The 19,384-nt window shown below is 49.5% G+C and overlaps 2 protein-coding genes across 6 annotated transcripts; one reads left to right on the forward strand and one right to left on the reverse strand.

Moving 5' to 3' along the window:
• Positions 1–1,906: 1,906 nt before the first annotated feature.
• SLC5A6 (solute carrier family 5 member 6) lies at positions 1,907–14,577 on the reverse strand. Of its 5 annotated transcripts, none has more exons than XM_032391631.1 (19): positions 14,057–14,577; positions 12,932–12,998; positions 12,778–12,849; positions 10,603–10,697; positions 9,097–9,638; positions 8,706–8,771; positions 8,308–8,359; positions 7,638–7,705; positions 7,190–7,344; positions 6,642–6,782; positions 6,310–6,439; positions 5,678–5,766; positions 5,144–5,256; positions 4,747–4,814; positions 4,250–4,336; positions 3,920–4,101; positions 3,625–3,728; positions 3,300–3,415; positions 1,907–2,880 (listed from the first exon to the last, which is right to left on the reverse strand). In XM_032391631.1, the coding sequence occupies exons 5-19, from the start codon at positions 9,487–9,489 to the stop codon at positions 2,728–2,730; spliced, it is 1,917 nt and encodes a 638-aa protein (XP_032247522.1). In that variant the 5' UTR covers positions 9,490–9,638; positions 10,603–10,697; positions 12,778–12,849; positions 12,932–12,998; positions 14,057–14,577; the 3' UTR covers positions 1,907–2,727. The 5 variants fall into 5 exon arrangements, with proteins under 5 accessions (XP_032247522.1, XP_032247518.1, XP_032247521.1 ...); XM_032391627.1 differs by lacking the exon at positions 14,057–14,577 and adding an exon at positions 13,676–13,740; XM_032391630.1 differs by lacking the exon at positions 14,057–14,577 and adding an exon at positions 13,388–13,479.
• On the forward strand, positions 13,514–19,249 carry ATRAID (all-trans retinoic acid induced differentiation factor). The gene is made up of 7 exons (XM_032391632.1): positions 13,514–13,889; positions 14,586–14,707; positions 17,265–17,336; positions 17,549–17,620; positions 17,721–17,842; positions 18,570–18,667; positions 18,881–19,249. Exons 1-7 carry the CDS (start codon positions 13,791–13,793, stop codon positions 18,983–18,985), a joined length of 690 nt encoding a protein of 229 aa, XP_032247523.1. The 5' UTR covers positions 13,514–13,790; the 3' UTR covers positions 18,986–19,249.
• The last annotated feature ends 135 nt before the right edge of the window (positions 19,250–19,384 follow it).

Raw genomic sequence — 19,384 nt, forward strand, 5'->3', positions numbered from 1 at the left:
CCCCATCCAAACGGACGCTTCCCCGGCTGACAACAGAGATACAACCTTGGTGGGCTACTGGGAGTCACAGACCTGAGTTCTAGTTCTGCCCCTCAACTTCTCACCAGCCAAGCAATCTGGTTATCTTATATACCAAAAATGCAGATGATATGCGCCATACCTCCCTCCCAAAGCATAAAATCAGGTAGTACATGAAAAGTGCTTTGAAAACTACAGCAAATATACAATAACTGACATCTAATGAATGTTTAAGTCCTTTACATGCAATGTAACTGAACCTTTAAACAACTCTGTGAAATTCACATTTAATAGATGAGGAAACTAAAGCTTAAGGAGGTTGAATGGATGAGAGGGTATTTGAATCCAGGTCTGTGCATACATCTATACCCTCATCATCATTAAGCAGTATTTTTTTGTTGGTTTTTTTTTTTTTTTTTTTAAAGATTTATTTATTTATTTGACAGAGAGAGAACACAAGCAGGGGGAGTGGGAGAGGGAGAAGCAGGCTTCCTGCAGAGCAGGGAGCCCGATGCGGGGCTCAATCCCAGGACCCTGGGATCATGACCTGAGCCAAAGGGATTAAGCGGTACTTTTATTTTTTTTATTTTTTTTTTTTTTTAAAGATTTTATTCATTAATTTGACAGAGAGAGAGAACAAGTAGGCAGAGAGGCAGGCAGAGGGAGAGGGAGAAGCAGGCTTCCCGCTGAGCAGGGAGCCCGATGCGGGGCTCGATCCCAGGACCCCGGGATCATGACCTGAGCCGAAGGCAGCGGCTTAACCGACTGAGCCACCCAGGCGCTCCTAAGCGGTACTTTTAAAGATTTTATTTTTAAGTAATCTCTACACCCAACGTGGGGCTCAAACTCACAACCCCAAGATCAAGAGACGCCTACTTTTCCGACTGAGCCAGCCAGGCACCCCATAAGTGGTACTTTCATCATATGTGAATGAAGCAGAGCATCTTTGTTCTGTTACAGAGTTTTATATGGATATGGAGAACCAAATGTATTTACCATTTCCCCATTAAACATCCTAATTCTTGAAAGCTTTGAATCCTGTGGACTTTCACCTTTTCTATGCAAATATAGCTAACAGGCAAGGATCTGAGACTAAATGAGGTCACTTTGAAATGATGGTGGTACCTGTACGGGGTCCAGTGGTGGCAGTCAGTTCCTTAGATGCAAAATGGTGGCCAAGTTTAAGGCCCTTGCATGTAGGCGATGGATAAATATGTTGAAGAACGAACAAATGGGAGCCTGGTTAGGTCTAGAACTCTGGCAGCTTGGTGGGGTGGGGTAGTTAGCCAAGAGCAATGGCCCCCCAGCCCCCAGGTTGAAGGACTATCAAGAGAGCAGACCTCAAGGCAGAGTCCACTTGGCATTTTCTGAAACTGTCCACAGATCTGCCTGGGATCAGGTCTCTGCTGAGGGGCCTGGACAATCTGTGTAGAGCTCCTTCTGAGCAGCTGGATGAGTCCAGGGCAGGGCAGGGCCCAGGGGTGGGTGGGTTTGAGCACAGTGTTCTTCACAAGAGTCCAGCTCAAATGTTCTATTTTTAAAGCCAAATAACAGCATTCTTCCTCCAGCCCCAAAAGTGAAAATCTGAGCAGCAATAATTTTTCTGGCCAAGGACAAGGTGGAGGTGGGACAGGAGACAGAATGAGCCACAGGGGATGAAAAGCAGCAGAGGGAGAGTGTGCATTTCCACCCAGATGAGTCCAATGCTGTCCCTGAAGACATGCCAGTCCGTCTCCAAATCTCCACAAGCCAGTGCCAATCCCCTTCCACCTCTCCTCAGCAGAGGAACACCTGTGCAGGGGAGGGAGCACTTTACCCCTGCCATGGATGGGACCAGGGGGGACGATGACGATGACGAGAACAGCTGTGAACAGTACAGAAGCCCAGATTCTAGGTCCAATAACAGTTTTTATTCCCTTGGAACAAAGATCTGTGGGAAACTCCAAAAAGGAAACATGAACATGAACAACAAAATGACACTAGAGTGGTGTGCCAGGTGGATGGCACACTCCACAGTGGACCTGGTCATGCCCTGGTTTCTCGGATCAGTATTTGCTCCGCCCCCAAGTGCCCATGACATAGGTGGAGGGTGGGGGCAGTGAGGTGGAAAGCTTCTCTACTCTACGCAAGGGAGATGAATGTCACTCTGAGGTCTCTCAGGGACACCAAACCCTCCCCCTCAAGAATGGAGGTAGACAGGTAAGAATGAGAGGGGCCTGGGCGTCACAGATAATGAGAAAGTAGTCACGGACCCTTTGTGGCCGACAGAATCTATACTTAAAATAGTACCACAAGAGAAGCAACAGCTCGCTGAGACAACTTTGTGTTTCACGGTAAACATGGCCAACCTTGTCAAACCAGGCCCCAGAGCAGTGGTAACTAGCACTACTGTTTCTATTCACTTCAAAGGAGCCTGGTGATGGTTAATCGGAAGCCATTTCCCATTTCCCAGAGGATTTGCTTTGATCCCCTTTTCTAGCAAAATCCTATCCCCTGCAAGCCTGGTCCTCTATAGAGAATAGGCTGTAAAAACCCTGTCCTATCCTCATACTTCCCATGACACGACAGCTTCTACTGCAGCCCAAACACCTAAAAACAAGGTCCTTTGGTGGGCTAGATAATCCAGTTCTCGATTGCCCCTACATTGTGTATCACCTAACTCATCACTGTATTACAGGATGGCCTCTGGCACTGGGACCTGAGCCTAGATCACAGTGAGGTCTCCTGGAGGATGAAGGTGGGGCTGTTGCCTTGGTGGGCTGAGCTTTCCTCAGGCACTGCCGTGACCTCCTTGTCTCTGCTGTTCTTCAACATCCCATTACTCATCTTTTCCGGAAATGTAGCAGTGTCCACTGAGAGGTCCTGGAGAACACAGAGCAAAGGGAGTGGAGGGGGTGGGATGAACATGAGACAAAGGGGTGAAGGAACTCAGGCAGAAAAGGTGGAAGACACTGCTTTGATCCCTGCTGGAAGGGAGATCAGCAAAGGGCAGTGGGGGAGAAAGGGAGGAGCAAAGCATGAGGTGAGTGGTGGTGGTGGTGGGGGCGGTAGGGAGAGGAAAGGCCAGCACACTAGGCAACTTTCTGGGCTGAGACCCTTCTGCCCACCAAGTCAGCACTCCCCTGAGGGTAGAAGCCAGGGCAGTCACTGGGGGATGGTCCAGGTTCAGACAAATAATGAGAGCTGCTGGGGAGAAGAAAGGAAAGGGAGGGAAAAGAATCTGGAAGGTCCGGCAGTAAGAGAGGGAGGGGAGGGTATAATCCAGACAACATAGCTGCTACCTGGCTGTAGCTTATGCAGTGAAATCGCTTCTGACAGGACAGGGGCAGCAGGGCAACGAGCTTTGGTAACACTGGGTAAATGGTCCGAGGATTCAGGGTCCGGCCCCGCATTCCTCCTGAAGGCAAAGGCACTTCTGAGTCTCCTACCATGTAACCAGTGCACACCCAGCAAGCCATCTGTTCTCAGGGCTCTGGGTTCCCAGCCCCTGCCCACCTCCCAGAGCTCAGCCAAAAAGCCCAAGGAGCCCAGAGGGCAGGGTCAGTTTTCCCCCAGAGCCAGATTCCCTGAGTGGCCTCCCTCAGTCTCACTTCCACACGCCCTCACCAGTGAGCAGACTGACAATCAGGCCCACCACAATGACTGTGGTTGAGTTGTGAGCGCTGTACCATAAATACGACAAGGAGTAGAGATGCTGCAGCCCTGTAGGCCTGGGGAGAACCGGGATAAGGACAGTTAGCAATTCACTGACAGGGCATTCCTCAGGGACATAGCCCCCGGATGTTGGGACCCAACACCTAACATTTCCCTGAGGACTCTGGTGGCCCATCCCTTAGCAAGACCCCTGGGAAACCCCTCAAAAATGAGCTATTCTCACCAAGGAGAGCGAGCCCCAACTCACTTGGAGAGGGTGGTCGAGGGCATCAGTGTGGTCATGGTGACAGAGGTCAGGTTGCTAGGCAGGGAAAAGCTGGATATATTAGGAGGAGAGGGTGCCATGCGGGAGGCCATGTTGGTCACTATGCTCCCGATGCCGATCCAGAAGGCCATGATGAGTCCAGCCAACAGGCCCACAATGGCACCCTGCCCAGAGACACAACACATTCTCCTGTCATGATGCCAGCCCTAATAAATCTTCACATCAGTTCCCAGAACTCATGGGGAGAGCCCTGCCAAGATAATTCTCAGGTCCACCCCTGTACACAACTGTGGAGCCAGATGGATCACTCACAGGAGGGTTGGCACAAGGAAAGAACATCCCAAGACAGAAGAGTCCGAGCAGCGGCCCCCCAACCATGCCAAAGATGCTGAGTGCTGCCTGTGGGGGACAGGGATGAGGAAAAAACGAGAGAACATTCAAGCTCAGAGAACCCCAGCCTCACCAATGTAGAGCACAGCCACCTGCCAATGCCCCAGCGCCCCACTTGTCAGATCTGCCTGTATCTTCTACCTGGAAACATCAGAATGCAGGATTCCAGAGGGCAAATCCTGGGAATGTTAAGGGAATGTACTTTGGGTTGTCCTCTGTGGCTGATCCCTCAGATGTCTTGAGCTGACAATGTCCTGGGAATAACTCTAGGGAACACAGCTAACGGTGGTCCATCAAAGGTCAATTTTTGACACCCATCCCTATACCATTCCCTTCACATCAGCTGTCTTCCTCAACTTCCTGTTTCAATCCGCTCCTTTCTCCCTTAAAAATTGCTTTCTTCTCTGCACAGTCCTTACCTGTAACACGGGTCCCATCTGGGAAGAAATATAGGCCATTCCCAGACAAAGTAGCCCATAGCCAAAGGCTGGGGAAAAAGAAGGGAGGAAAGAGGCAGAGATAAGAAAGGAGAAAAAGTACAGCAAAGCTCCTTCCCCAGCCAAACCATTACCTCTGTGTCCCTGGAAACAGCATATTACTTCCTGCCCCAGTTCCAGGCCCTCCCACCTGGTCTTCCCACCTGTGTGACTCAGAGACCTTCCCAGGGAATGCCCTGAGATGTCAACAAGTTTGTGTGCTTCGTTTGGCAAGCACTGAGCCCAGACTAAAGCTGGTGCTGTGAAGCAGACTGATGACAGTGCTTAGAGTTTATTTTAGAAAGAATACAACTGAAAAAATGAGGAAGCATAATCCCACCGAGGATTCTGGAAAGCATGATGGCCTGGACTTCAGAGAATTGAGGGAACCAGGGTCGGATCAGATCTTCCATCGTAACAGTTGCCAATGAGTTAAAAGCAGAAGATATGGTGCTGAAAGGAGGAAGACAAAGACGAGCTGTGCTGAGCCTGGGAGCTGAGAGGCAAAACCAACAGGGGCCCTACTGAGGGAAGAGCGCCCTAAAGGCAGGAGAGGACATACGCAGCCAGGAGCCATCCTCATTCCTCACGGTTGGCAGCTGAGGAAGAGGTCCAGAAGGCAAGGGCACTTGTCCTTTCTGAACAGGATACAGGTTTTGATCAAGTAGAATCAATTCCTAGAAGAATCCTTCACCAGCAAGGAGGATCCCCTGGGAGAGGATATGCTCTATTCTACACAGATGAGCTGTCCCTCATCATCTATAGATGGATGGGCACACTGAGAAACTCAGAGAGATCCCCTCTTCTACCTGTCACCTTGGGCCAAGTAGGGCTCAGCTGCACCAAGCCTGAGGGAAACGGTCGAAGAGGGTACCTGAGGGAGCCACTGAAGAGGCAGGCAACAAAGAGCCCAGGCAGGCCTGGCAGGTCTTTCAGGAGATCCATCACAAAATACAGGACGAACTGCAGGCAGAGCAGAAGTGCACAGCTCTCTTGAGAGAGGAACCCTTCCCCAGAGTGAAGCGTGTGGGAAGCCCCCTGCACGTGCCCCTACCAGTCTATGGAGAGTGGGTGATTAAGAAGGGGGCTAAGCACTGAGGGTGTCCCAGTTAGTGGAGAGAAAATGGGCTCTAGGTAGAGAATGACGCAGTTCAGCTCCCAACCCTGCCCCTGACTAGCAGTGTGATGAGCATTCCGGCCACCTCGATGAGGCTTTTTTTCTTTTCTGTAAAATGAGACTGTTGTAAGGATTACAGGAGACCAGGTACAGTGGTGAGCCAATAATAAAGGCAGGTCCCCACCCCAGCAGGGTGAGCACTATGATTAGGTGATGCCGGCCAGGGGCTGGGACCCTCATGTGCTAGACTGTAGAATCCCAAGTGGAAAACAACTTACATCCATTTCCTACCCAGGGTGAGAGTCCTTTCTGCAGCCAACCAGATACTCCTCCTGGGGAGCCAGGCTGGCCCTCATGGGCAGAGAAGGGTGCCAGGGAGGACTTCTCACCTGGTCAGGGGCTGCTTGAGCCTGCTGGGTGCTCATGGGATACTCCTGGTAGTAGACAAACATGACCAAGCCAATGAGACAGCTCATGCAGAGGACCAACTGCTGGCAAGGGAAGACTGCATAGCAGGAGCTGCAGAGAGACCAGTGCCAAGGAGACAGAGGCTGTTAACAGACACCCTCAGGCACGTCTCCGAGCTCCAGAAAGCAGACCCATATCCTGACCCCAATGGGTGTGTGTGTATGCTCTGGCATCCTGCCCCAACCCCCCCTGCCCCGTGGAACGGGGCCCCCTCTCCTCTCCTCCTCCCCGGTCTTCCTGTCCCTGTACTCACAGCACAGCAGCCTTCTCCGTGCGGGAACTCAGGTAGCGCTGCACCTGAGCCTGGTTCACCCCATACAAGGAGAGCATCATGAAGACACCCCCAAAAGCCAATGTCCAGAAAGTGTGCCGTACAAAAGGATCTGGATCCAGCCTACAACAGACACCGACTGGTCACTGTGGCATAGCCCCAGACAGACACAGCCTTCCTCACACTCCTACAACGGGGGGCAGAGCAGAGACGCTGCTGCAGGGCAAAGGAGCTACTGAAGGCAAGAACTGGGTGGACACAAGAAACAGCACAGCAAGATGGAGGAAGGGTTCTATCCCTCCAACCCACAGCCTCATGCCAGGTACTAAAAACATCTTGACCCTCCTTACCCACCAGCCAGATCCCTGTGATCACCTTCCATCTCTGCAGTGCCAGCTTCCCACCTGTCTCACTGCTGCCCCTAAGGCTTCCACAGCCTGTCCTGTCTACTGCAGCCCTGAGTTCAGGTTCTAGGATGGGCTCGGCCCCCAGGCACTACAGACCCCAGCCAGGGGAAGGGGTGTACTTACACGATCCCAGAGATGCGGCCATGCTGGGAAGCCACTTCCCACACATGCCTCAAGCCGCCCACCTTGGCTGACCCCACAATGATAACCACCAGCTGCCCTAGGAACATGACCAGCGTCTGGAACACGTCTGTCCAGATGACTGCCTTCAGCCCGCCCTGCAAGGCAAAGACAGCATGCCTGCCACAGACGTCTTTAAAACCATCCACAAGTGAAGACACCACACCTACCACCAGCAAGGGACTATACTGCCACCAGGGGCATAACCGCTGAGCCTCTGTTGACATCAGTCCCAGTCCGTCTCCTACCCCACCAAAGTCCCAGCCCGTCTCCTACATCCTGTCTCGTCCCACTCCAGAGCTCCATCCCACCTCACCTACATTTTTACCTCATCCCTTCCTTTCCTTTCCCTCCCATCTCCTCTCCGTCTCCTAAGACTTACTACACTTACCAGAGCAGTATACACAGTACAAACAATGCCTAGGGTCAGCACTGACAGCCACAGGTCAAAGCCAGTCACTGTAAACAGATAAAAACCACATTCCTGTCTCTGGAAGAGGGTTTCCCAACAGAGAAAGCAGAAAAACCCTAGTAAGACATGAGGCATTTGGTCATTAAGGATGAAATAAATCGGGACGCCTGGGTGGCTCAGTTGGTTAAGTGACTGCCTTCGGCTCAGGTCATGATCCTGGAGTCCCGGGATCGAGTCCCGCATCGGGCTCCCTGCTCGGCAGAGAGTCTGCTTCTCCCTCTGACCCTCCTCCCTCTCATGCTCTCTGTCTCTCATTCTCTCTCTCTCAAATAAATAAATAAAATCTTTAAAAAAAAAAAAAAAAAAGGATGAAATAAATCATTCACCACAATGGAAAAAAAAATGTTTGAATCCCACCAAAAGGTGTTGATTAACCAGTTCAGATGAGACATGGTAATGTTTGATTAGCTTTCAGGTGAGGTGAGCCAAGGCACTTCCACCTCCAGCGGAGACCAGTCAAGAGTCCATGCAGGGAAGTAACTCCCTGGCCAAGGTCGGATTCTTTTCTGCACACTCTCCTCTACCGGCCCCTCCCAAAGGTGTTTTCCCAGTCAGCTGTGGCTGAGAGCCAAGGGCTGTGACTCCTCACCTGCATTGAGGGCCAATGATGGTGCATAGAGCACGACTCCCATGTAGATCACCTGTTGCATATGGAAAAGAGAACGTGAGGGGGAGGGGAAAGGAGGGTGGGCAGAGGGAAGGGAAAAGATGGACCTCAGCTCCAATAACCTAATGGCCTCCCTTCGTCTCAGCTCACTTCCCTCTCCCTTCTTCCAAATCTTGGCTTGCTGCCACCATAGTGACTGTGCTGCAACTGGAAGGAATAGGAAGCAGGATGCCTCTGGTGGCTTCAGGGACACTGACCCCTAGTGAGATCTTCAATCTTGCCAGTTTGAGAGCAGGAAAAGCTCAGAATCCTTCAACATACCAGAGTTTGGGTCCCTCTACCATATCTCAAGCTCAAATTCTCCCCTCATTTCTACTTACCATCTGAAAGATGAAGGTCAAGGTCCCACAAACCCGCACAGCTTTATTGAATCGGAGCTCCAGGTACTAGGTAGGAATATGTACGTACACATATACATATATATAAGTAAGTAAAGGTATTGCTCCCCACTCTACCCCACAATTCGACTTCCCTCAAGAAACCCAGGAACGTGAAGGAATATTCAATTCATATCTGCTCTGGGCCTCCCAGCACAGCACCCTCCTCTCCCCACCTGACCTCACCCAGAAAGAACTTGGAAACACACAATGTGTCTCATCATTCTCATTAGGCAGAAGAGGTCCAGGGACCCAGATCCCTCATATATGGCCTCTTCCTTCTTTCTATTCCTGACCCTGATGGTACTATGTGCCCCTCTTCCTCCCCACTCACCTCATAGGCACTGGTGAGATGCAGGCGGTAGAAGACAGGGATGAAGATGTGTGCAGGGATCAGCAGGCCCAGAAAATAGGAGCAGCCCAGGAACCAATACTGGGTCCCAAATCGGTAGATCTCGGACGGCACACCCAAGATGGCCACGGCTGATTGGAAGGTGGCCAGCAGAGACAGAGCCACAGGAAGACAGCTCATTTTTCGGTCTGCCATGAGCAGTTGGCCAACAGTATGCCGGCCCCAGCCACGAAAGGCATGGTAGAGCCCAATAGCAAGGGAGAGAACCAGCAGCAGCACAAACACTACATAGTCCACAAGGGAGAAGGTAGATGTGACAGTGTTTGTGTCTGAGGCTGGGAGCAGGGGAGCAGAGGTGCTCACCCCCACACTCATATCTTCGCCGTGTCTGTGGCCTACGGCCACGTGCTGCTCCTGGGCTCTGGGCTGCCACTCAGCTGGGCAGTGGCAGGCAGGTGGCTACAACCTGGCTTCTAGCCACGATCTCACAGTCCTTCTCCACCAAGTGACATTGTCCAAGTGAGCTGCAAAGGAATCAGCTCCTAGTCAGGCTTACCCTGCCTTCATGGGCACCCATCCTCAGGCCTGTATATCCCACACCCATCAAACCTGGACCAGCCAGCTCTGCACAGCCCTTGTAAGTCTAGAGGTCCTAGTATGGATTTGGTAGGGGAGGAAGGAAGCAGCAGAGTGAGACAGCCAGGTGACAACTGCTTGTCCAAGATCATTTTGGGCATACACAGCTGTGAAATATAAGAACCTTCTTGGGGTGCCTGGGGGGTGCAGTCAGATTGTGAGATCGAACCCTGTGTCAGGCTCTGCACTCAGTGTGGAGTCTGCTTGAGATTCTCTCTCCCTCTGCCCCTCACCCTCCTCTCTAAAATAAATTAAATCTTAAAAAACAAAACCAAAAAACTAACCTTCTTAGGTCTCCACCCCAATCACAAAAGAAAAATCAACTCTAGCCCACATTTCTTCTCAAAGACTTCCCTGCCCCCACTTGCAGGCACAGACCCAGTCACTACAGCGTGCTAAGCCAGCAGACCCCAGCCTGGCGCCACAGCCCAGCAGGGAAGAAGAAAGGGAGACTAATAACAGCATGGTTTCCTCTCTTTCCCCCAGCCTCAGCCCCCATCTCCCCTATTCCCAGTGTCACCTTCCTAACAGGACCCCTTTTCAGCACTGATCCCCAGTGCGATTACCTACATGGCAGCCCCAAACTCCATTCCACATATCCCCAGGCCAACCACTTTGTTCTCCCCAGCACTACTAGATAAGCCCTGCCACCCATCTCTCAGCAACTCTCCCAGCAACACTACAGTCAATAGCAGATCTGGGGAGAGTGCTGGGATTCAAAAGTGTGAGGGCAATGTGCGGGAGCCAGGAGTTCAGAGTTATGATACAGAGAAGCAAACCAGCCAGGGAGCTGGGGGGCAAGGGAACAACAGCCAGGGAAAGTGCGCCTCTCCTCCTGGAGCAGGAACCTACCTAGAGAAGTAATCTCCGTTCTGAGGCAGTGCTGCCTGGAGAAGCTGTGTGTGTCTGGAGCTGAGCAGAAGCTGAGGGTCTGGCTCTATAAGTAGCTGAGGTGAAATCAGGAATTAGGGGCGGAGTGAAGCTCAGCAACTATTTGCTCTGGCCCCTTCAGGGAACCAATCAATGTGATCCAAATGGCCCTATCACCCTATGGCCCCCAAACTCCAGCTCAGTCCTAGAGGCTCCAGAGTGGGGAACAGGGAGCTCACATTCAACAGCATTCCTAGCTAGATTAGGCTTTCACTGTAAGTCACACTTGGCACTGTGTGCTAGAGGGAATTACAAAGTAGGAGCCCAGGGAAACGGGAAAGTTGCTTTTCTGACTCCTGCACCAAAAATACTAATCCTCAAAGAAATACAGCATTATCCTCAGAACAAGGACAGGATTATGCTACTTCAAAACTTAAGGGAACATTCAGAGATCACTATCACCACCCCCCTCAGTTACCAACAAAGATACTGAAGCCCAGATGACTCAAGTGATCTTTCCAGAACCACAGAGCCGATTATTGTCAGTCTAGATTAGAGCTCAGGTCTACTGATTCCCCATCCATCCACTCTTCATTTATACCATAATGTCTTTAGAAAATATCCACGACATACTCATTGATATGGAGAAAAAGATACCAAAGCATGTCGGTTTTCAGATAGCCTAAATGATGACAATTAACGCTTTTTGAACACCCCCCCCTTTTTTTTTTAGTGAAGCAACTCAGCTCTTACTTCTTGTAACCCAGCTGTGTGCCATGAACTTTACAAACTTTAAGAAAAAGTACCCTTTGCTATCACTTTTAAAACACCACCTCTTGTTTATGAACTTTAAATGAACACTCTCTAGCTCTCAAGGAAACGGAGTCAGAAAAGTTAAAGAACTTCCTTAAGGTCACATGGCATGATACAAAACAAGGGAGAAAGAAAGAGTGCTATCTGCAGGTAGGACAGGTGATTTACCAAGGGGCCCATCCTTACTATTCCTAGAACCAGGGCGGGAGCAGAATGTTAATTGTAGTCAGTCATTCACGGAACAAAGTTTAGATTCCAACTAGTCTAGATACACATTAATATAACCTATGTCTTCTGTTCTTGCCCACTATGAGAAAGATCAGCCTGGCTGTCTTCTGGTTCACTCACACTGTGTTCTTGGGCAGATGTCACCCGGCTGGCAAGATATGGTCTTACAGAGACCAAACCTGAACTCTGAACCTCGTGGGGCCAACAAAGAGAGGAAATCAGAGGCGGCAACTCTAGGATTACATGTTCTACGAGTCACAAATGTTCGTACCCAGAATAGTGTTCCCAACAGGCCACTCTGGTTTAACCTAAAGATGCCCTGGGCCTTTGTACATTGCAACATCTTTAGTTCCCACTCCTCTTTGGTAAATTTTACTATGATAGAGGTGATGGAAAATACTGGAGAATAAGAGGTGTCTGCTGTGTGCAAATAAGAATGCGTAGCTGTAAAGGGTTAGTGATAAGGCTACGCTGGTTACGGAAAGGAAAAACGATCTCAGTGTAGACTAGAACACAGACATACAGAACTGGAAACTCTCCTGCTGGGGTAAATTGGTGAAGCTTCTAGATAGAATTCTATTTGCATAAGGTGTAGAGAACCTTCCTGGATGGCTGAAGACAGGGCCAGGCAAGACAGGAAAAACCTGACCCAGTAACAACGTGTTCCTCAGACATGATTCTGATTCTAAGAACAGGATAGTGGCTTTCTAAAAACTACACTGCTCTAAACCCCATGGACTTGCATCTCCCTGAGAGAGGAGGAGCCAAAAGAGCAGAGTGGTTTCACTAAAACTGTAACACACAGGACACAAAATAGTGGGCTGTGAGACCCCTTTCTAAAAGTATGACACACACAGAAACGGAAGACCATCATTCTACACCACCGTACCCCCTTTGACGGCCTGCACTGAATTGCCTTGACTCCTACAAAGGGCAAAGGGGGCCACTGCAGGACCCACTGTCCCAAAAAAGATTCCTTAAAAATCTGCCCTTGTGCTTAGAATTCCTCGAGGTCTGAAAGCTTCGGTACCCTCATTAAAAGGCTAAGAACTATCAACGCCTTAGAGAACATGCCAGCCAGCTGAAAGTAAATCCTTTCAAGGAGATTCCACATACCTGCGGTGTGTGGAAGGGAAGCCGGGGCCGGCCACTCAAGACGAGTCAGCTTTGACGAGCTTTTGCCTGGCCCTATAATCAAAGGCAACACTCAGTCCCTCCGGGCGCGGGGCTCCCGAGGGCCACCCTGGGGTAGCGCTCGCCTTTCCCTTACCTCCGTGGCTCCGCCAGGGCTAAGAAGGTCCAGTCGTTTGTCCTGAGATCAGCATCGCTCCGTTTTTCTGGGAAGGAAAAGGAGTTGAGAAGGCAGGCAAGCGCCTACCCCGCCCCTCCCTCCTCACCAAGGATCCGGCCGCCACGCGGTCTCCGGACTGAGGTGAAGGTGCCAGGGTGCCCGGAGCCTCCCCAGGCTCGTCTCCTCCCGCCGGGGTTTGCCCTTCACTCTTCTATCACCCTTACCCTCTTTATTTGCTGGCTTCCCGCCTTCCCTCCACACGTGAGGTAGCTTAACCACTACACCACGCGGTCTCAACTCAGATCTTCCCGCGCCTCCACGCGGGGAACCAGCTCGCCCTGCCCCTCCCCGTCCCCGCGCCACTCTTGGGAGCCTCTGGGCACTGGCCCCCATGCGCTGGCCCGCCCGGGTGCAGCCCATTTGCCGGGTCTCCACCTTTGGGTGCAGCGGAGTGGCCGAGCCCGCCCTGCCATATGCCGGCTGAGTGACAGCGGCGGGGGGGCCCGCCCGCCCCCTGGCTGCCTCACGTGGCGCCGCCATGTTTACTGAGGGCGGACGGAGTGGGCACCGAGCCACTGCGGTGACGCGACCTCGGCGTCCGGAAGCGAGGAATATGGAGCTGAAAGAGCGGCGGCGGGGAGGCCTTCGCTAACAGGGGAAAAGGAGAGGGGGTTGGCCAGTCCGCCCTAACGGGGACTGGGGCGCGCAGAGAAGAGCTCTAACCTCCTCGAGCAGCCGCAAGCCCCAGCCCGTACCGGGCGACTACGCCACGCCCTGGCAGGGCGGAGCCACACGCGCAAGTCTCGCGAGGCGCTGAGAAGGACGAAAGGAGCAAAAAATGTCTCCTCGCGGGCCGGGCAGTCCTTCGTTCCTGGTCCCTTGGGCAGCGACCCTGCTCCTCGCTCTGGGCGCGGAAAGGGCTCTGGCGCTACCCGAGGTACAGAAGCAAGTTAGAGGTCGGGCTGAAGCAGAGCTGCTGGGCAACCTTGTTTCGCGCTCGCCCGCCCTCGGCTCTCCCCTCTCCCCAGCCCGCCCGTGGCTCCGATTTGGTCCCTGAGGCTTCCCTGGCTGTAGCCCAGCCGGCTCCGGCTCCTGAGTACTCACGCCGCGCAGGTCTCCCGGTGCCCTCGCCCTGCTGACGTAGAGCTTTAAAATTTGATCTCCTTGTTCCTTAATCTTTGAATAACTTTAAATTTTTCGGCTACCGACGAGTCCTCTGGCTCTTCCTCAAGCTCGTCACGCGCGAATGCCGTATATCGTGCTCTGGCAGTACTGTACCTTGTGTAAAGCTTGATGAGTTCTTTGTATGCTTTTATACCTGGCCAAACCGGGTCTGTCAGATTGAGAAGTCACTGGAGAGGGCATAAGAAATATGTTCGAATAGTGATCTTCAAAGATGAGGGCCTTTCCTGGGCAAGGTCTGGTGCAGAAAGTCTAGTATGCTGATTTAGCTCCTGGCTCTAGGCGAAGAAATGAATCCCGTAGGCAAACTTGATATATGAAGATAGGACACTTACCTGCCTAGTGTTAAAGGGATTCTGAAGAGTGTACTTACTGGCAGTTAACTTTTGCTACCTATTTGTTCTTTTCTTGGCTTTTCTTTATGGAATTCTAATAGTTTTCTCTTTTGCAGATATGCATGCTGTGTCCAGGGAGTGTGCGGGATTTGTCAGAAGTGACCCTTTATTGTAAGCAGACACCAGAGCTGAGGCTGCACTCCCGCTGCTGCCTGAATCAGGAGGGCACCATCGTGGGGTGAGGGAGGAAAAGACAACTCTGGATACTGGAAGAGTTCCCAAATCGGATTCCTTTTTTTTTTTTTTTTTTTTAAAGTAGGCTTCATGCCCAATGTGGGGCTTGAACTTAGGACCCTGAGTTCAAGACTTGGGTGGAGATTAAGAGTCCAACACTTAACCCACTGAGCCACCCAGGCACCGCCTCTCCCCCCAGATTCTTAAAGGCTTGCCTGATTGGCTTTGGGATAAATATCCGTGCCTGTTTTGGGGGCATCCAAACCATGATTCTGTGTTACAGCATTTTTAGCTAGGTAAACAACCCTGTGATTCTTCCTGGTTGAAACTGCATAGAAGTCACAATTTTTGCCCATTAAAAAAAAAGCTCCGTATGGCTTCCTCTTATTTTTTTTTTAAAGAGATTATTTATTTGAGAGACAGTGAGCAAGAGAGTACGGGAGCAGGGGCAGAGGGAGAGGCTGACTCCCCACACTGAGCAGGGAGCCCGATGTGGGGCTCTATCCCAGGATTCCAGGATCATGACCTGAGCCGAAGGCAGACGCTTAACCAACTGAGCCGCCCAGGCGCCCCTACGGCTTCCTCTTAAAAGAAGTTTTGTTCTTTTATTTTCAACTCTGGATTACTTAGTGTATATTTCCATGAAATGGCTCCGTTAGCCTCCGAGGCAATTTATTAATAGGGTATTCTTCCCTTCCGGTTAATTCATGTTTGTCTTTGAGGCAGATTCCTCTTCTGCAGGTTCTGTCCCCTTATGAAGGTTAGTCCCTGCATTTTCTTCCTTTACACTCTGAGGATTCACTCTTCGTACAGTTTCAGCTCTAACCACCGTGCAGGTGTTTCCCCAAACTAGATCTCTTTTAGTATCCTTGGCCACCTGTCCAACCTGAAGGTACACATGAGTACCTCTAGCTTCCTATTATACATTTCCTCTTGAGTGCACCCTCACTTCAGAATCCTAAATGTCACCTGTCTTGCTTCCATTCTCCTCTCTCCCTAATTACCTAAATACTTCTCTATAGGAAGCTATCTGAAAATCAATTTTTTTCCCATCATCCCTCTCTGGTTTTAAAATTAGAATTGTCTGTTGCCCTCAGGATAAAGTTCAAACCATAAACCACTACAGATTGGTCTCAATCCACTTTTCAAACATTTTTTTTCCAACTATTTGTCCACTAAAACCCTTCATGAGGGTCTGGCTTGAGCCAGACTTGCCTACTTTCCAAAAGCATTCCACTTTTGTTTCTTTGTTCATTCAGGCCTCCTTATCTGAAATTTCCTTCCTCCACCAAATTAAAACATATCCATCCTTTAATTCCAGCATCTTCTGTAATGCTCTCTACTACTCAATGCTAGAATATCTTTTTTTACTTCTTCTAACCCTTAGTGTCTGTACCACTCAAAATTATTCATATATTGTCCTGTGATTTCTTTCAGATGATAATTTAATGTTTATGTTGTTTTTATATTTGGTGATGGTCTTCCTCTACTACATTGTAAGCCACTTGAAAACTAAGATACTGAGGGTTTTCTTTTCATTCTCCCAATTTTCGCAGTTAATAGGCACTTAGTATGGGTGCCTAGGCAGCTCAGTCGGTTAAGCAGCTGCCTTTGGCTCAGGTCAGCCCTGCATTGGGTTTCCTGCTCAGTGGGGAGTCTGCTTCTCCCTCTCCCTCTGCCACCCCCACTGCTTGTGCTCTCTCACTCTCTGTCAAGTAAATAAATAAAATCTTTTAAAAAAATAGGCACTCAGTAAATATTTGAAGAATAAAGGAACAGACAGCAATAGATAGTGAAGGAAAAATAATGTGGCATGGTCCTTAATATCCAGTAATTTGTCTTCAGTCTGTGGTAGAAAATGCACTTGGAAAAAACTTTCGTTTATGGGACTTGAATTTTTTCCCCATTTGAAGGCCTTTGTGGATCTGAGAATCATAATGCTACATTGTGAAGATTCACTAACCTAGACAAGGAACAAATTTTTTCCAATATATGCACAGATGCATAGATACACTGGTTAGAACAGGACTGTCCGATAGCACTTCCTGCTATGATGGAAATGTTCCATATCTGTACTTTCCAATATAGTAGCCACTGATCACATGGTGAGTGGTTACTGAATAGTTGAAATGTGGCTAGTGCAAATGAGAAACTGAATTTTTTTTACCTAATTTATTTATTTTTTTAAAGATTTTATTTATTTATTTGACAGAGAGAGAGAGTGAGAGCAGGAACACAAGCAGGGGGAGTGGGAGAGGGAGAAGCAGGCTTCCCTCCGAGCAGGGAGCCCGATGCGGGGCTCCCAGGACCCTGGGATCATGACCTGAGCCGAAGGCAGACGCTCAACGACTGAGCCACCCAGGTGCCCCTTTTTTACCTAATTTAAATAGCTACATGTAGCTAGTGGTGACTGAACTGGACAGTGCAGAATCTACCACAGCATCTAGTTTGTGGCCCTGAACGCAGCTGTGTTCAATTAATATTAGCTGAAAAGAGGGTTATATTAGCTTACCAGAGGTGAAGAGAGACATATAATTACACTGATTACTGTGTTTCCTCAGGCTGGATCTCCAGAACTGTTCTCTGAAGGACCCTGGTCCAGACTTTCCTCAGGCACATACTGCCGTCATCATGTAAGTGGTTGGTTATCCTCCCTCCCCAACGGCAACTATGATAAAGGGCTGATGGGAAAGTCTTTGAGGATGGACTCCTAAAAAGATGTTTGAATATTAATGTCCAAACTTGGACAACTCAGAATGAGAACTGGATTACCAGCCCAGGAAGATGTGTGAATGGAAGTAGAGTGTTTTCCTAGAGCACACGGCTAACAGTGTGTGCTTTGCAGAGACCTGCAAGCAAACCCCCTCAAGGATGACTTGGCCAACACCTTCCGTGGCTTTACCCAGCTCCAGACTCTGTGAGTAAGGGTATAGGGTTGGGGAGAGAACCGAAGAGGGACAGTGCTGTGAGCTCAGCAATTTTGGGCTGTGCATTATGACTGCCTGTGTTGTGTTCAGGATACTGCCCCAAGATGTCAGCTGTCCTGGAGGTATTAATGCCTGGAATACTGTCACCTTCTATATAAAAAACCAAACCTGCCAAGGGCAAAGGAACCTTTGCAACAGCACTGGGGACCAAGGTATGCTGTCTCACCTCCACCCTTCCAGGAACTGCCTTTCATCCCTTATATTCTCCATTTTAGATCTGACAGTACTAAGTTGCTTAAGTGCTTGTTGTTCAAGTTTCTGAACCTCTAACCCCTTGAAAGAAAAGGTTGTAAGATGTATTGTTATGTTCTTTTTAAAAAATTTTTTATTTAAATTTAATTAGCCAACATACAGTACATCATTAGTTTCATATGTAGTGTTCAATAACTTATCAGTTGCGTATAACACCCAGTGCTCATCACATCACGTGCCCTACTTGATGCCCATCATCTAGTTACCCCATCCCCCACCCACCTCCCCTCCAGCAGCCCTCAGTTTGTTTCCTATAGTTAAGAATCTCTCTACGAAACTAATGAATCTTTGAACACTACATCAGAAACTAATGATGTACTATATGATGGCTAATTGAACATAATAATAATAAAAAAGAATCTTTCACAATTTTTCTCCCTCTCTGATGACTTCCCATTCAGTTTTCCCTCCTTTCCCCTATGATCCTCTGTGCTGTTTCTTATATTCTACATATGAAGGATAATTGTCTTTCTCTCTTTGACTTTGTTGTTATGTTCTGATTATTTGAAATCTTCTTTCTTCTGCTTTTGACCTAGAAATAGTTGAGAGAATCTAAGTTGAAGCAGGTATTTGACAAACCTACATAATGAGATTCAGTGATGTCTTCTGTTTTTCTCTGGCTCACAGAAATGTGTCCTGAGAATGGATCCTGTGTACCTGATGGTCCAGGTCTCTTGGAATGTGTCTGTGCTGATGGCTTCCATGGCTACAAGTGTATGCGCCAGGTGAGGAATTAGGCCTTCGAATTAGGGATAAGAGAAATGCATAAAGAAGAACCTCTCTGAAAGAAGAGCCCTAAGACCAGAGCTGATGCAAATCATCTAGAGAAGGAAACTATAAGAGAATTGCCCTGGATAAGGACTAGGAAAGAACTAGGTGTTAGGATGTAGTCCTTGGTGTCACGATGTATGAGGGGTTTTTTGGTCTGTCATTCATAGGGTTCCTTCTCACTGCTTATGTTCTTCGGTATTCTGGGATCCACCACATTATCCATCTCCATTCTGCTTTGGGGGACCCAACGCCGAAAAGCCAAGACTTCGTGAACCACATAAGTCTTCCTACTGACCTAAAGATCTTCTTGATCTATCTGAGCCCAGTCAGGGAGATTCTCTTCCTAGACAGGCATGGTTGGCCAGCAGATCCTCCTCAAGACTGAAGCCACTTTTGGCAGGAAGATGGAAAGTTGAATAGCCTTGGGGTGTCGTGGACACTGCGGTCCAGGAGTGGACGGGGACTGGTGCCCCATTTGTGCTTGTGCTTGACTATAATAAACATCTTTTCTTGTCGTTCTTTTTATTTTTTATAGAGAGGAGACCTGGCTTTGTGTATTTCTTGGTTAGAGTGGGAGAGAGAGCTTTGGGGTAGTCGGTTTTCTTTTCAGTTTTCCCGGGGCTTTGCAGTGGGGCGGAGTTGGGGGGAGAGGAGACGCCGTCACGCTGTTG

This window comes from Phoca vitulina, unplaced genomic scaffold, assembly GCF_004348235.1.
Source record: "Phoca vitulina isolate PV1807 unplaced genomic scaffold, GSC_HSeal_1.0 scaffold63, whole genome shotgun sequence".
NCBI lineage: Eukaryota > Metazoa > Chordata > Mammalia > Carnivora > Phocidae > Phoca > Phoca vitulina.

What these genes read in the sequence shown, in the direction of transcription:
- ATRAID (XM_032391632.1), top strand. Translation starts at nt 13,791, where the DNA reads ATGTCTCCTCGCGGGCCGGGCAGTCCTTCGTTCCTGGTCCCTTGGGCA. An exon ending in GGGCTCTGGCGCTACCCGAG is followed by an intron (nt 13,890 to 14,585) that starts GTACAGAAGCAA and finishes TCTCTTTTGCAG; the next exon opens with ATATGCATGCTGTGTCCAGG. An exon ending in GCACATACTGCCGTCATCAT is followed by an intron (nt 17,337 to 17,548) that starts GTAAGTGGTTGG and finishes TGTGCTTTGCAG; the next exon opens with AGACCTGCAAGCAAACCCCC.
- SLC5A6 (XM_032391631.1), bottom strand. Translation starts at nt 9,489, where the DNA reads ATGAGTGTGGGGGTGAGCACCTCTGCTCCCCTGCTCCCAGCCTCAGAC. An exon ending in CTCTTCAGTGGCTCCCTCAG is followed by an intron (nt 5,257 to 5,677) that starts GTACCCTCTTCG and finishes TCCTCCTTTCAG; the next exon opens with CACCATATCTTCTGCTTTTA. An exon ending in GATTGTCAGTCTGCTCACTG is followed by an intron (nt 3,416 to 3,624) that starts GTGAGGGCGTGT and finishes CTTTGCCTTCAG; the next exon opens with GAGGAATGCGGGGCCGGACC.